The 14,105-nt window shown below is 43.2% G+C and overlaps 8 protein-coding genes across 8 annotated transcripts; 5 read left to right on the top strand and 3 right to left on the bottom strand.

Moving 5' to 3' along the window:
• Nucleotides 1-646: 646 nt before the first annotated feature.
• On the top strand, nucleotides 647-1,000 carry PAS_chr4_0627 (Plasma membrane localized protein that protects membranes from desiccation; the record flags this gene model as incomplete). Its single annotated transcript, XM_002494021.1, has 1 exon — nucleotides 647-1,000. One exon carries the CDS (start codon nucleotides 647-649, stop codon nucleotides 998-1,000), a length of 354 nt encoding a protein of 117 aa, XP_002494066.1.
• Nucleotides 1,001-1,618: 618 nt separating this feature from the next.
• On the top strand, nucleotides 1,619-3,466 carry PAS_chr4_0626 (Transcriptional activator of genes involved in nitrogen catabolite repression; the record flags this gene model as incomplete). Its single annotated transcript, XM_002494020.1, has 1 exon — nucleotides 1,619-3,466. One exon carries the CDS (start codon nucleotides 1,619-1,621, stop codon nucleotides 3,464-3,466), a length of 1,848 nt encoding a protein of 615 aa, XP_002494065.1.
• Nucleotides 3,467-3,508: 42 nt separating this feature from the next.
• PAS_chr4_0625 (Hypothetical protein) lies at nucleotides 3,509-5,133 on the bottom strand (the record flags this gene model as incomplete). The annotated part of the gene is made up of 2 exons (XM_002494019.1): nucleotides 3,509-5,055; nucleotides 5,109-5,133. 2 exons carry the CDS (start codon nucleotides 5,131-5,133, stop codon nucleotides 3,509-3,511), a joined length of 1,572 nt encoding a protein of 523 aa, XP_002494064.1.
• A 623-nt stretch (nucleotides 5,134-5,756) lies between these two features.
• On the top strand, nucleotides 5,757-7,196 carry PAS_chr4_0624 (Non-essential protein of unknown function required for transcriptional induction; the record flags this gene model as incomplete). Its single annotated transcript, XM_002494018.1, has 1 exon — nucleotides 5,757-7,196. One exon carries the CDS (start codon nucleotides 5,757-5,759, stop codon nucleotides 7,194-7,196), a length of 1,440 nt encoding a protein of 479 aa, XP_002494063.1.
• Nucleotides 7,197-7,348: 152 nt separating this feature from the next.
• On the top strand, nucleotides 7,349-8,689 carry PAS_chr4_0623 (Alpha-tubulin; the record flags this gene model as incomplete). Its single annotated transcript, XM_002494017.1, has 1 exon — nucleotides 7,349-8,689. The coding sequence occupies one exon, from the start codon at nucleotides 7,349-7,351 to the stop codon at nucleotides 8,687-8,689; it is 1,341 nt and encodes a 446-aa protein (XP_002494062.1).
• A 164-nt stretch (nucleotides 8,690-8,853) lies between these two features.
• PAS_chr4_0622 (Hypothetical protein) lies at nucleotides 8,854-9,657 on the top strand (the record flags this gene model as incomplete). The annotated part of the gene is made up of 1 exon (XM_002494016.1): nucleotides 8,854-9,657. The coding sequence occupies one exon, from the start codon at nucleotides 8,854-8,856 to the stop codon at nucleotides 9,655-9,657; it is 804 nt and encodes a 267-aa protein (XP_002494061.1).
• A 922-nt stretch (nucleotides 9,658-10,579) lies between these two features.
• PAS_chr4_0621 (Hypothetical protein) lies at nucleotides 10,580-12,940 on the bottom strand (the record flags this gene model as incomplete). The annotated part of the gene is made up of 1 exon (XM_002494015.1): nucleotides 10,580-12,940. One exon carries the CDS (start codon nucleotides 12,938-12,940, stop codon nucleotides 10,580-10,582), a length of 2,361 nt encoding a protein of 786 aa, XP_002494060.1.
• A 316-nt stretch (nucleotides 12,941-13,256) lies between these two features.
• PAS_chr4_0620 (Hypothetical protein) lies at nucleotides 13,257-13,964 on the bottom strand (the record flags this gene model as incomplete). The annotated part of the gene is made up of 1 exon (XM_002494014.1): nucleotides 13,257-13,964. The coding sequence occupies one exon, from the start codon at nucleotides 13,962-13,964 to the stop codon at nucleotides 13,257-13,259; it is 708 nt and encodes a 235-aa protein (XP_002494059.1).
• Nucleotides 13,965-14,105: the final 141 nt, after the last annotated feature.

The following is a 14,105-nucleotide window of genomic DNA, read 5'->3' as shown; positions in this document are numbered from 1 at the left end:
GGAGTCACCACTCTAAGCAAACAAAATGAGGTCGAAGCAAAAAATAAAGTAAAGTAGCACTTCTGGCAGGTTAGATCAAAGAGTGACGGGAGATTTGAAGATGGCTGGTTTTTCCTTAGTCTTGGAAGAGGTTTGTGTGGGTATCAGCGAATATTCCCCGATTAGGCAAATTAGTTGCATTGAAATTAACACGACATGGTGATTTGTGGTAACAAATATCTATTGGTGGTTGGTGTGTGGGTGTAATAGTGGTCGTGTCATGATGATGGTGTTCAGGTGTTGTCATAGATCGGTCTTCAGTAAGAGAAGGAAGCTTGGTGACGATCACAGCTATGATGTAATAGAAATTGCTAAGCAATTGTGAGGTGTGATGTATTTTGCAGAGCAATTGTGCGGTACAACGGGGTGTTATTGTCTTCACAAGGCATTTATTGCGAATTTCGTAGTTGAAAGAATATTTTAGCACAGGGTGCTTGACCCCTATTGTTGCTCGCTAAACCATGATTGCTAAATGATGACATAGCAATCACTTTACTAAGATTGCTATAAGGACACCTTTCTTAGTATAAATGGACACTCTTTTCCCCTGCTAAACTTCTTTTATTTTTCACACTTAAACAGTTACAAAACACAAACACAACTAGAAATGTCTGACCAAGGAAGAAAAGATTTTACCGACAAAGTTTCTGAAGGACTTAAACCAGATTCTCAGAAGACTTACTTGGAGCAAACCAAGGAGACCCTCACCGATGCTGGTGACAAGGCTGCCAACAAATTGACCCCAGAAGAGCAGAAGGGATTCGGCCAAAGAGTCGGTGACGCTGTCAAGAACGGTAAGGACGAGGCCGACAAGGAGACCCAACCTACCTTAGTTGAGCAAGTTCAAAACACCGCTGGTGATGCATTGGAAGCTGGTAAGGAGGCATTGGCCAACACCAGTGAGTACATCTCTGGAGCCTTCTCTGGAGCCAAGAATGGTGCCGACTCCACCAAGAAATAATTATAGTGCTTTATAGTATAGTATAATAATCTTATGAAGTGAGAGAATTAATTTTTTTTTCCAGAACGTTTTACGTGTTGTGGAACATTCGCCCTACTATGGGTTAGGATCTTAGGCTCTAGTCTTCCGAAGTGTGTCTGCCACGTTTAGCTATGACCACCCACTAAACCTTAGCATTCTGGGATATCGGGAAGAAGCGGCCTAGGTGTGGTTGGCAACAATTCGAGGAATAATAGTCAGGGCCATTCCGGCCGACTTCCGAGAATAACGGTCGCTACCGATTCCAATTTAATCCATTTATCAATATGCATGTTTGAACTTATCCGACCAATAAAAATCAATAGATAAGACCTCCCTCTATAAACAATCTGTAGCATTACGCTCCACAAAGGATCTTTATGTGACAATCACCCTGTAGAGGCCCGGTAAATTACTACCGATTCTGGTTATTGTCACCGAAACCGGCTGGTACAATTTCGAACTTCTAATTTACCCTTCACCATAAGCAAGTTTCATCCACCAAACTCTTTGCCCCGTCTACCAGTTTTGCGTGCCGTCCTGTGATTTGACCTTTGTTAGATTTGCAATCCCCACTTGTTCAATCAAATTCATTCGAGAATGAAAGGGCATGAGCTGCCTAATATTCACTTGGATACCAAGGTTCAGTCCAATAAAGATATTGGCCTCTCTGTGATCAATGACGATTCAAACACCGAAAGAGAACTTTGGAGGATGTATTCTAAGGCCAAGACGTCGTTGCCGTACAAGTCCAGAATGGAAAACCTGACATGGAGACTGATGACCATCAAGTTGAAGAACCAAGCAAACAACAAAAACAATAATAATAGTATTGGTCCCAACACATTCTCCCAAGCTAATGATGCCACAATGATGGACGACCTGCCGTTAACGGCGCAGGTAGCCGGTCGGGTTGGATTAGATTCCAAATCTTTGTCGAAAAAGAGACCTGCAGAGTTTTCCCCCTTAGTTCCAACCCAGGATCCCGGTAATACCACCAGAATTCCCACAGTTGACTTGCAGCAGAGACATCGGGTTGTCAGTAAACTGTCTGCTAGTCTCAAGTCTCAAGGAAGTCAAAACCCCGACAAGAGTCAGATCCACAATAATGCTCAGTCATTCGTCGATAATATGATGATGGTTGATGAGACTAATCAAAGCGATCAGTCAATATCGGGCACTACTCCTTGGGAGGAAAATGGAATCCCCTTTGAGAGATTTGATGTTTCATCCTCCTATGATTTTGATGGCGGTCTCAATTTTGTCTCTGAAAGTCTTCCGGAATCTCATCTTCACAAGGGGCTCAGTTCGCAAGAGTTTTCTGTTCCTTATGGGTTACCGCAGAGCTCCCTTCCTCCATCGATTTCCCACAATTCAAGTGCGGTCAACCTTGACCAAATGAACATGTTTTCAGATACCAGCTTTGACATCTCCCAGCAACCTCAGGGTCAAAGTATCCATCGTAATAATCAAAGCAACCAGCATATTCATCGAATGAATGGAAATGGAACTCCAATATCTTCTCATATGAGCCAGTTTACTGACATGTACTCGTCTCCTGGCTCTACGTTGGGCTCCACCACAGGCTCAACTGCTCAAACACCATCAATGGACGCTAAGGACTCGATGACCTATTTTGACTCCTACTTCAATTCTATTGGCGGCATTGGTAGCATCGGACCCTCAAACAGGCCAAGTTCCTCCCACCAAAACCAATTCAAACGGACTGCAGGAGCAAGAGATTCTGCGGAGCTTTCTAGGTCGATCCCCCAAAACACAATATCAATACCTAATCCGACCATGGCCATGGCTCATTCCTTTGGCGCTAACGAAAACACGCATATCGAACCATTCCAATTAATGAACAAGGAGCTGACAGGCTCTGTAAAACTGGAAAGCCAATATAAAGAGGCCGAAGGTTTTTCAAGCGTCAACTCATCTGGCTCGGGCATCCGAAGACCGCTCTCAGCAACAAAGAAGAAACCCACTTCTTCCCGGAAACCCAAGGATGATGGTATGAAATTGAAGGAAACTAACAATGGTATTCCAATTTCATGTTCGAATTGCAAAACTCAAACAACGCCTTTATGGCGAAGAGATCCATCTGGAAAACCCCTTTGTAATGCTTGTGGATTGTTCTTAAAGCTTCATGGCTCTGTACGACCATTATCATTGAAAACTGATGTCATTAAGAAAAGACAAAGAGATAAGAATAATGAAACGAAGGTGAACGGAACAGGTAAACCCAAACCTTCTGCTAAGTCGATTGGGGATGATCAGAACCCCCCTCCTATCCCATTAGTTAAAGAGACTAAGGATACTTTTTCCGGTTTTGACTACGCCACTAACAGCAGTGCTAACAGTGTTGGCGGCTCAACGAACCCTAAGAGCTCAGGGAAGGGTCCAGATGGTCAGGGAAGTTGGGAATGGCTGACTATGGCTCTTTAAGTAAATATTTATAGACCTACAATGTATGTCATCTTCATGATCTTAAAAGAGGTTTGGTGGCACATCAAAACCACCTTCGGTGGTACCAGCTTCCCAGGTTATCGTGGGAAATGTTGGGTTGGGCTCCTCCACCACTTGAGTAGTTTGATCAACAAAAGAGTTTATGGAACTGTTGTTGTTGCTGCCTTTGTTGCTATTGGACTTGATGCTTGCATCACTGCTGACCTCACCATACCTGCTCGTGGTGTTGTCGAATACATAATGGATATTTGCACGGTGTGCCAACCTGTCATAAGCAGATTGTAATTGTCTTCCAGATTGACTGGACTGGTTTGATCCACTTCGTGGGATGAACTTTTTATTTTGGGCAGTCTTAGTACTTTGAAACGTTGGTGTTCCTGCAAGGTGATTCAGGTGGGATGGAGTGTAACAACCCTTTCTATTACTGATTGGCGCAACTTGAATTTGTTGTTGCAGAGATGGTAGAATGAAGTTTTGATGACTTGTTTGTTCCGCTTTACGCAGTTGTAAAGTAACGTTTTTCATAACTTTAGAATAACCAAACAGACAGTTCACATACGGTAAATGCAATGAGAAATCTTCTGCCATCTGAAGGATCTGTACAAGATAGAGATTGACCCACGTTTTCTTGAGATGGTAGTGCTGAAAGAACAACGGGGCAGACTGGGAATGATACAGTTTGGCCGTGTGCATGTTTGGCGGATACCTCGCAGTGTACTTCGCTGATAGATCTCTGATAAGGGTATCGATCCTTGCAGTTTCGCTTGAGGTGGGTAGTGCTTTGCAACCAGCACTGTTAGCCAGATTCAATAAATCGTAGAATAGGCCCTTGACGATGGGAGCAAAGGCTGCATCTTGAAGCAACTTGGTTGGATCTGGTTCATCCATTGACCAACACAAAGTTTCAATGGCTACCAATGACAACAAACGGTTCCATAAGAGATAATCCATCCGGGGCTCAATGCCTACTTGAATACAGGACACTGGGAAAATCTCACCGTTTTGTAAAGCTTGGAGAAAACTTTGCAATATCTTGCCTTGTGCACTCTTTTCTTGCAGAGTTTCAATGATTTTCGTATCCTTACAATGTGGGTCAGAGCAACCTATGAAGATTGACACTTCGTTTCCTTGTAGTGTATATTCAAACGAGTTATTTTCCTGTATGTTGGCATAACACAGCAGAGAGAGTATCACAGACTCATGTGGTAACAGTTCCAAAACTATTTTCTCTAAAAATATGCAAAAAGAAGAGTCTACAAGTACGAGAACGTCTCTTGCTAAGTATGAGCTTATTGCTTGACAAATGCTTCTATGTTCGTCAACAGACTTGGCCGCTACGAGCAGGAGGTTAAAGGGTTCCTGCGTGATGCACCGTTGAAGGAAATCATCAACTCCAAAGAAAAGATGAGAGGGCCGGTAGGACGAAGGTTGAAACCTTGACGACTTCCAGCTTATCATAAGGTCTGTGGTATCTTTCTCTTTGACGGCTTGGTCCAAAACTACGCTGATCACGCATCCAGCTACATGTAGTCTCCAAGCAATCAGCCAATTTGCTGGAGAGTCTCCCACTAATTCATGTTAGCTGCAAAGCAAAGCAATTGAGTGATTTGATAGCACTTACCCACCAATATATTCAACCCTATCATGTGAAAGAATATAAGGAGGGAAGAGGAAGGCCAGAGAGAGTTTTGGCTTGGTGGGTAAGAGAGATCACAAAAGACCTGCATACACATCAATAGGTGTTACCACATGGAAACATGTCGCAAATGTTGTGAGATCTAGCAAAAAAAGAAATGAACAATTCAGTGGTGGGGCGGGGTGTGTTGGTGTTCGGATCCAAAGTTGTTGTCATGTCTTTTTACTAGGAACGCAGGGGTGGAATGTTCAGCTCCGGATATTCGCGAATTCATGGCTCTGCGCTGAAAATGATCCGAAGTCATCGAGCCATAGAAAGTAGGAGGGACCAGGAAAAACACATAAAGGACTAACTTAGGACCTGGGCGAACGACAATAGAGCTTAAATCTGAAAAAAATTAAAGTATCAAGCTTAATTTAGCCACAAATTGACAATTAATTTTTCACTGCAAGGACGTTATGGCCTGACGAGAATTTCTTCTTAGCACGGAATTATGCGGCCCTACACACTTGGATGATGTCTGCTAACTATTCGCGCAATCCACCGAGATATCACCACTACTAGACAAAACTCTATAAATCTACTCCGCTTGCTCCTCTTTTTTTCCTCTTCTCCCCGAAATCTACAATTATTATGTCTTTGCAAGAAGCTGTAAAGGAGATTCAGTCCTCCTTCGACGTCAGTCAGGAGGTTCTTCAACGTTCTGTTGACAAATTCATTGAACTTGCCAAAAAAGGTCTTGCTTCTAACGAAGATAAGTTGGGTATGCCAATGCTTCCCGCCTACGTGACCCAAGTTCCATCTGGTAAAGAAAAAGGTACATATCTGGCTGCTGATTTAGGTGGAACCAACTTTAGAGTCTGCTCCGTTCATTTGAAGGGAGACAACACTTTCAACCTGGTACAGCAAAAGTCCCCAATTCCTGCTGATATGATGGTAGGAACTGGCGACCAACTATTCGCATATTTGGCCTCCAAGATAAGGAAATTCTTGGAAGAGCATCACGGTGATGCTTTGGAAGCGGCACATGAAACAAACAGTCGTGCTAATTACCTGAAACTGGGCTTCACCTTCAGTTTCCCAACAGCCCAGCACTCCTTGGATTCAGGATCTTTGGTACGCTGGACTAAAGGTTTCAACATCCCTGACGTTGTGGACCAAGATGTCGTCCAATTGCTGCAGAAGCACTTGGATGCAGGGAAAATTCCAGTCCATGTTGCCGCTTTGGCCAATGACACCGTCGGTACCTTGCTTTCCAGAGCCTACTCTGCCAATGCTATTGCAGGTGGTAAACAAGGAGAGACCATAATCGGCGCCATTTTCGGTACCGGTACCAATGGAGCTTACTTGGAGAAACTTGACAATATCAAGAAGTTACCTGAGGCTGTTGTAAAGGACCTGAAGGCTAAGGGTGTGACACACATGGTGATCAACACAGAATGGGGTTCTTTCGACAACCGTCTTGAGGTCCTTCCAACCACCAAGTACGATAGGGATGTGGACGCACTTACTGCCAACCCTGGTATCCATCTCTTTGAGAAACGTGTTTCCGGTATGTTCATGGGTGAAATTTTAAGAAATATATTGGTTGATTTTCACAGTCGTGGTCTAGTATTCACTCAGTATCCAAACTTTGAAAGTCTTCCACATCGTCTCCGAACCCCTTGGGATTTGGATTCCGAGAATCTTTCTCTGTTTGAGGTTGATGATTCGAAGGACATGAAACCCACAGAAGTTACCCTGTTGCAGGCATTGAGATTGCCTACCACTTTGGAGGAACGTCAAGCCATCCAAGCTTTGACTAGGGCAATTTCTAGACGTTCTGCCTACATCTCTGCTGTCCCAATTGCAGCCATCATCATGTTGACTGGCGCATTAGAGGGACACCACATTGAGGTGGACATTGGTGTTGATGGATCTGTTGTCGAGTTTTACCCAGGTTACCGTACAATGTTGCGTGACGCATTAGCCTTAACACAGATAGGCACCAAGGGTGAACGTCGTACGCACATTAACATCGCCAAAGATGGTTCAGGAGTCGGTGCAGCTCTTTGTGCCAGTGTATCAATCTAAGTACCCTTACTATTACGTAATATGTATGATAATGATTTTTGATGTCTTTAGAGCTTTGGAGTTTGGTCGCGTCGTGTGTTCGCTAATGCGCAAATGTAAATATTTGGCCCGATCAGGCCTATAAACAAACACTCTCACTCTAGTTTTACCAAATGAGAGAAGTCATATCCATTAACGTAGGCCAGGCTGGGTGTCAGATCGGTAACTCCAGTTGGGAACTATATTGTCTAGAGCACGGAATTGACCCTACAGGGCACTTGGAGGATGAGAAAAAGGGAGTACAGGATGAAGGGTTTGCAACGTTCTTCAACGAAACTGGATCAGGAAAGTACGTTCCAAGAACTCTGTACGTCGATCTAGAGCCAAATGTGGTTGACGAAGTCCGTACCGGAAAGTTCAAAGACCTTTTCTACCAAGAACAGTTGATTACGGGGAAAGAGGATGCAGCTAACAACTACGCAAGGGGACATTACACAGTTGGCAGAGAACTCTTGGAACCAGTGATGGAACGTCTAAGAAAAATGGCTGATCAGTGTGATGGCCTCCAAGGCTTTCTGTTCACTCATTCTTTTGGAGGAGGTACCGGATCAGGTTTTGGTGCACTTCTACTCGAAGAGCTTTCAAATGAATTTGGCAAGAAGACTAAGCTTGATTTTGCTGTGTATCCTGCTCCACAGGTCTCTTCCAGTGTAGTAGAACCTTACAACAGTGTTTTGAGCACTCATAGCACACTTATGCACTCTGATTGTACATTCATGGTCGACAACGAGGCCATTTATGATATGTGCCGTAAGAACTTGGATACAGCTCGCCCTACTTATGACAATCTGAACAGGGTTGTAGCACAGGTGTTGTCCTCTGTGACAGCATCATTAAGATTCTCTGGGTCTCTAAACGTTGACTTGAGTGAATTCCAAACCAACTTGGTTCCATACCCACGAATTCACTTCCCTTTGGTATCATTTGCACCAGTGCTATCGAAAAGCAAGTCCAGTCATGAGTCTTCCAATGTACAAGAAATCACAAATGCTTGTTTTGAACCAAGCAATCAGCTTGTTAAATGCGATCCAAAGGCAGGTAAATACATGGCCACATGTCTGCTCTACAGAGGAGATGTTGTTAACAGAGACGTTCAGAATGCAGTATCGATGCTCAAAAACAAGAAAACTATTCAACTTGTCGATTGGTGCCCCACGGGATTCAAAATTGGGTTATGCTATAAGCCTCCTCATTATGTCCCTGATGGAGACCTAGCACCGGCTACCAGGTCGGTCTGTGCCCTCTCCAACACAACTGCTATTGCAGAGGCATGGCAAAGAATCGATGAAAAGTTCGATCTCATGTACAAGAAACGTGCTTTCGTCCATTGGTATGTCAGTGAGGGAATGGAGGAAGGTGAATTTGCAGAGGCAAGAGAAGATCTAGCTGCTCTGGAGAACGATTATGCTGAAGTCGCCCTTGATTCTAGTCTGGATCAAGATGTCGAATACTAAGCGCTTATGTAATGTGTGATTTTTGTATTATTTTCTTTTGTCCTTCCGCTTTAATACCACCTCGGTTCGGTTATTAACCGACCAGATTACCTACTACATCGCGAACTAGTCATGAGAAGCACTTTTTCTCTCATTAACTTCTCCACACTACATCGATTCACAACATGTCGTCAAGGCGCAACGTGCAAGCCATTGCCTTCCCAGAGAATTTACCACCTTCAAGGCTGGTAACTCCCAAACCTGCGGCTCTGCTCTATTTGACTCGTCTTTTGTACGGGTCCGGTTCGTTTTTGGTGGTTGTGTATGCATTGGCCCTCTTTCTGATTCGACCTATGTTGAAGCTTCAATACGAAAGAAGAGGCTCCTACCTAAACCATTGCCTGGACAAACTTAATGCCATGTATGGGCTTGTAGCAAAACGATTAAGATTTGTTCCTGAAGTCAGAGTCAAGTATGGCAACACGGTTTATTCAGATGCGGGGATGCAAACGGACCCCAAGAAGGAAGAGGTAGACAATACGTTCAACCCTTTCTTGTACCAGCATAAATACCAGAACAACGGGTTTGGAAGACAGACGATCAAGTTTGAAGATGAAGAGGAAAAGAGAGACAGGAGTGAATCTGATCGTCTAGGTGGCAGCATTCAGGACTTGAAGAACACACTAGAAAAGTTGGAAGTATCAAGTTACAAGCAAGCCGGTGCTTCTCTATCCCTACGAGGCGACACTTCAAGAATGAGCGAAATGCAACCCCTGATGTTTCAAGTGAAACAGCTGGAGAATTATATGGAAGGATTGAGTTCGGAGCATCCTAAAGATTCGATGTTTAAACGAGCTCTAGGCTATGGATCCTATGGAAAGCCTCAAGCAAAATTGACAAATAGAACTGCTCACATTGTTTCTGATATTAAGGGAGACATATCGTTTCTGAAAGCAGAAATTGAGAAAAGAAATAGGTCTAGTACCTAATGACTTTCATTTTGATGGCTGTAAATGTACTGTTGCTGGATCAACTTGACACTTAGTGTATTTAGAGAAATATCCTAACCTGTAATTTTTGACACACCACTAAGATGTTTACATCATCAGTCTACTAAACTTCATGGGCTAAAGAGATGTCGTAATTAATCACATGAATATTATTACTTTAGGCAGCGTAGCGTATAGAAACTCAAATGGTAGCAAGATATTTTCATTCTGTTCAACTAGGACTAGAGCTACCAAAAACAACGTGAAGACATTCAGTCACAGAAGACATGATGCCAGATTAAAAAAAGAGGGTATACTTTCAAAGTGCCAACCTATGAATCTAATAAACAAAGTATAGACTGGTATCAGTTTTTAGGACACTAAACGGGAGTACAATAGCCCTCCACATGGTTGACTAGTGTCGACTGACCTAGCATTAAAGACAATTATGTATAGAAAGTTTTTTCATAAAACTACGCAGAGGACTTCGTGGCCAAGTTGGTTAAGGCGTGCGACTGTTAATCGCAAGATCGTGAGTTCAACCCTCACCGAGGTCGTTTTTTTTCATTTTTTCTCCGTTAGGGCTTAGACCATCTAGTTCTTTGGTGCTAGATGAAAACCAGTAATTCTACGTACCCATCTTTTAACTTGGACGTTATAAGTCTATCAGTCTCTTTAGTCAGTACTTTCCACACTCTAACCTCAACTATCTAACATTACTTTAATTCTTGAATAAGACAATTGTAACTTGCTAGTCAGATACTCTCCCTGACCACCAGAATAGACCGAGCCTTACTATGGTGAATTGTGAAGTTTTAAAAAATCTATTAGCTAAGCTATAAGAACGAAAAAAAAGCGGAAAAGAATTCAAAAATGGAAAGGTAGCTCCATTAGCTAAGTTAGACTCAATCTATCGACTAATCTAATAGACTTCGTCCGAGTTGGTCATCTTTTTGTTAATACGGGTTCCTCTTCCGTAGACGTATTCCTCGAAGTTTGGTTCAGCAACCTCAACACCGCAAGAACTCCAATCGTTTCCGTAGAATTCCCAACTGGATTCTTCAGTCTCGTCATCGTAAGTGTAGTAAACTTGTTGGGTGGTATCTCTAGAGTTCTCGCTGTCGAAGTAGTTGAATGGTGTCAACATAAAGGAAGCATGTGCGGTTGAGAAAATGGTGTTTGGTAAATCGTTGGAGTTTGGCAAGTGGTGCAGACCCAAGTTAACCCAAGCAACAATGTCCTCACCATCCAAGCTTTCATTGTCTAAGAAAGCGTTGAAGTTAACAGGTGGGTCGTAAAGAGCGTTGGTGTTCAAAGCTGTAGAGGATCTCAATTCTGTGTCCTTGTGCTTAGTCAAAAACAAGTTGGAACGAGCCCAGTTTTGGGTTTCTGGTCCAGAACGAGAATTCTTAACAATTCTGTGAACTCCTCCTGCTCCGGGCATAATGTTGTAAGCTCTTGGGTTACCGAAACTGTTAGTTTCTTCGGCAGATTCAATCAAAAGGATACCTTGTCCGTTCTCAGGCCAGTTGATACCGTTGAAATCTTCGTTTTCAAAGACCTCTCTTGCAATCTGCTTGGTGTTGTAAACCTTACCTGGAGCCCATGGGTATTCAACGTCGACATCTTTCATAACATACTGGGTAGCACGGTTCTTGGTTCCACCAACATCCAAGTCAACTTTGTAGTTCAGTACGTGGTCATGGAAAGAGCCTGAAAGAACATCGTGGATCTTCAGACCGTAAGGAGCACTGGTTTCTGGGTTCCAGTATCCAGCTTGAATGTAACCAGCAGCCCGAACAGAGACCTCAAGGGTACCGTCCAAGAAGAATTTGTACAAGAAGTTGTAATCGTAGTTTCCAATGGTAGAAATAAATCTAATATTCAGAGTTGGGTTTTGGGTGACAGCAGAGTAAGAAGCACCAGTGTGACGTAGTAGTGAGTAGTCTTCCTGATTTTCGAAAACACAGTAACTGAGGGTACGGTTGTAGAATTCATCGTATTCGAAAGTGTCAGTAGTGAAGTAACCGGCGGTACTTGGGCAGTCAAAACCTGGGACTAAACTAAATCTGTTACCGACACCGTAAGAAATATCTGAGTAGAAAGTGTGCTGGTTGAATGGATCATCTGAACCGTATTCTGCGATCAACTCTTGCAAAGATAATTCGTAAACGATTCTCTCACCCTTGAAGGTGATGTCAAAGAAACTGATACCGGTGTCTCTACTCCAAGAAGTGTAGAAGCCCCAGTCCATCCAGCTGAAGTACTCTTCGTCAGCATCATATGCCCATCTGCGTCCTTCTGGCTCTATTAATCTTGGAGACTTTCTGTCGTCCAAGTGTCTAATAGGAGCAGAATCGTTTCTAGGAATTACAGTCCAATCAAGGTTATCAATGTCAATCTTTGGCAATCTAACAAAATCATCCTTCTTTGTGGCTTCGTAGAGTTCTTCAGCAGAGTTGTACACTTTGTTGTTGTAAATGTACTCCAACATTTTCCATTGAGAAACATCTCTTCCGGTCATGTCGAACTTGAAAAAGAAACCAGTAGGAACTAAGTTTTCAGCATCGTTCTCAGTATTGATGTTACAAGTACCATAGTCGACAACAGCTCCAGTTGCTGGGTCGTGCAATTGAGGAGCAGCTGAATGACATCCCATATCCTCGTAAGGAACACCAATCAAGTCTTCAAGAACAGTTCTCATGGTTGTGGTGTTCAAATTTTCATTCAGGAAAGCGGACTTGGCAGCACTCTTGATTCTGTCCAAATGACCAACATCGAATGGAAGTTTAGACTTTCCATTGGTGTTGTAGTAGGAAAGAGGCTCAATGGTGGTCTCGTCACTGACTGGCAGTGGTCCTACCTTGAGCTCTTCAAAGTATCCTTCCTCACCCTCACCAAAGTAAACGACAGTTCTGGCGTTTCTGGGAGGTAGATCTCCATCCTCATCCAAATAAGTCAAAGCCTCAGTCTTGTTAGGCTTCAAAGTCTCAATCCAAAGAACATAGTTGGAGAAGAAGTCAGACTTAGTGACCTCGGTAATATTGTAAGTGGAATGCAACAAGTCCAATACTTCCTGAACTTCGTCTTTAGACAGACTGGTCCAGATGTTGGATTTTGGAGCCTCAACGAGGACATTCTCGTTAGAAACACATTCAGTAGCTTCTCTTCTCAGAAGAGCAGCTTCCTTTGAGCTAACAGCTTCACGTTTCTGGTAGAAGTCTGGTACAGCCACAGCTAAGGCCACCAAAGAGGTCAAACTTAAAAGGTTGGTCAATCGCATTCTTTTCCTTGTCAATGGAGAGAGAGTGTGAGATGAGTGGGATGAAGAAGGAAGAAAAGAGAACTCACGAGAGATATTACTTCCCTCTTATATAATTCAATCCGATGGCAATTGAACAGATAACGACAGCACGTTTCATAGCCTATCTCCCGAGTTTCCATCCAACCCCTCCATTGACCTAAAAATGGTATTTCACTGATAGCAGCAGAAGATAAATTTCATTCTTCACGAATCTTAACTGGTAGATGTACTATGCAGTCTTTGCATAATCCGAGAAGCATGCCAGGTCTTGGCATGAGATGCCCCATACAAACGGTCACGTGGAAGTCTTATCTATGAGAACCAAAACCTTGAATAGTTTCCTTCTTGGGATAAGAAACCACTCTCTATGCCTCAAAAAAACGTTCCGCCCTGGCCTGCTACATCCTTGGCAGAAAACTGTTCCATGCCCATAATTTGCTCTTAGCAGTGAATGAATTTGCTCTTCTTTGGCAAACACATCGTCGCATTGAAAACCTAAATTGTTATAAGTAGACCATTGCCGCAGCAATTTCCTCTCTTGTCTCTCAGTCCTTCCAGCTGACGAATTCAAAGACAATTTTTCAAACAGTGCCGACAGCCCCCTTCGGGATTTCGAATTTGCTATCACTAATTTGGGTGTTATCAACGCTAGCTCCAACCTGCATTTATCTTCCCATTGACGAATTCGAGTCTGTGGATCGTTAGTGGTTGCGCCCACTTTAATCAAGATATTATCCCTGGGATCAAAGGGCTCGGATTTCAGTAAGTCGACGTCTCTAGAGTGGTTACCACTACCCAATCGAAGCCACTTTTGCTTCTTGTTGCTGGGAAGTGCCAATGATTTCAGGGTGTACACGTAGATGAACCCTACTTTTGGTGGAGATGCAGGTTTCCTGTACATTGTCGTCAGTCGTTGATTTTCATGGTATCTGCAGTATTTGTCCGTTTTTGTGTTTATCTTGCATCGTTTTCCTGTTAGTGTGATCCCTGAACACTGGGGCATTTCGGAAGTTTTTGCCAGTTAAGGGATTAATAATATTTTTGTAAGAGATAACGACCAAGTGTGTTCGCGCCTCACTTTAATAGATGGGCAGATTCAACGCTGGGACATGTATGCACCTTTCGGACGAAGAAAAAGGATGCG

The sequence above is a fragment of the Komagataella phaffii genome, chromosome 4, assembly GCF_000027005.1.
Source record: "Komagataella phaffii GS115 chromosome 4, complete sequence".
NCBI classification, from domain to species: domain Eukaryota; kingdom Fungi; phylum Ascomycota; class Pichiomycetes; order Pichiales; family Pichiaceae; genus Komagataella; species Komagataella phaffii.
This window is presented reverse-complemented; position numbering and strand designations above follow the sequence as displayed.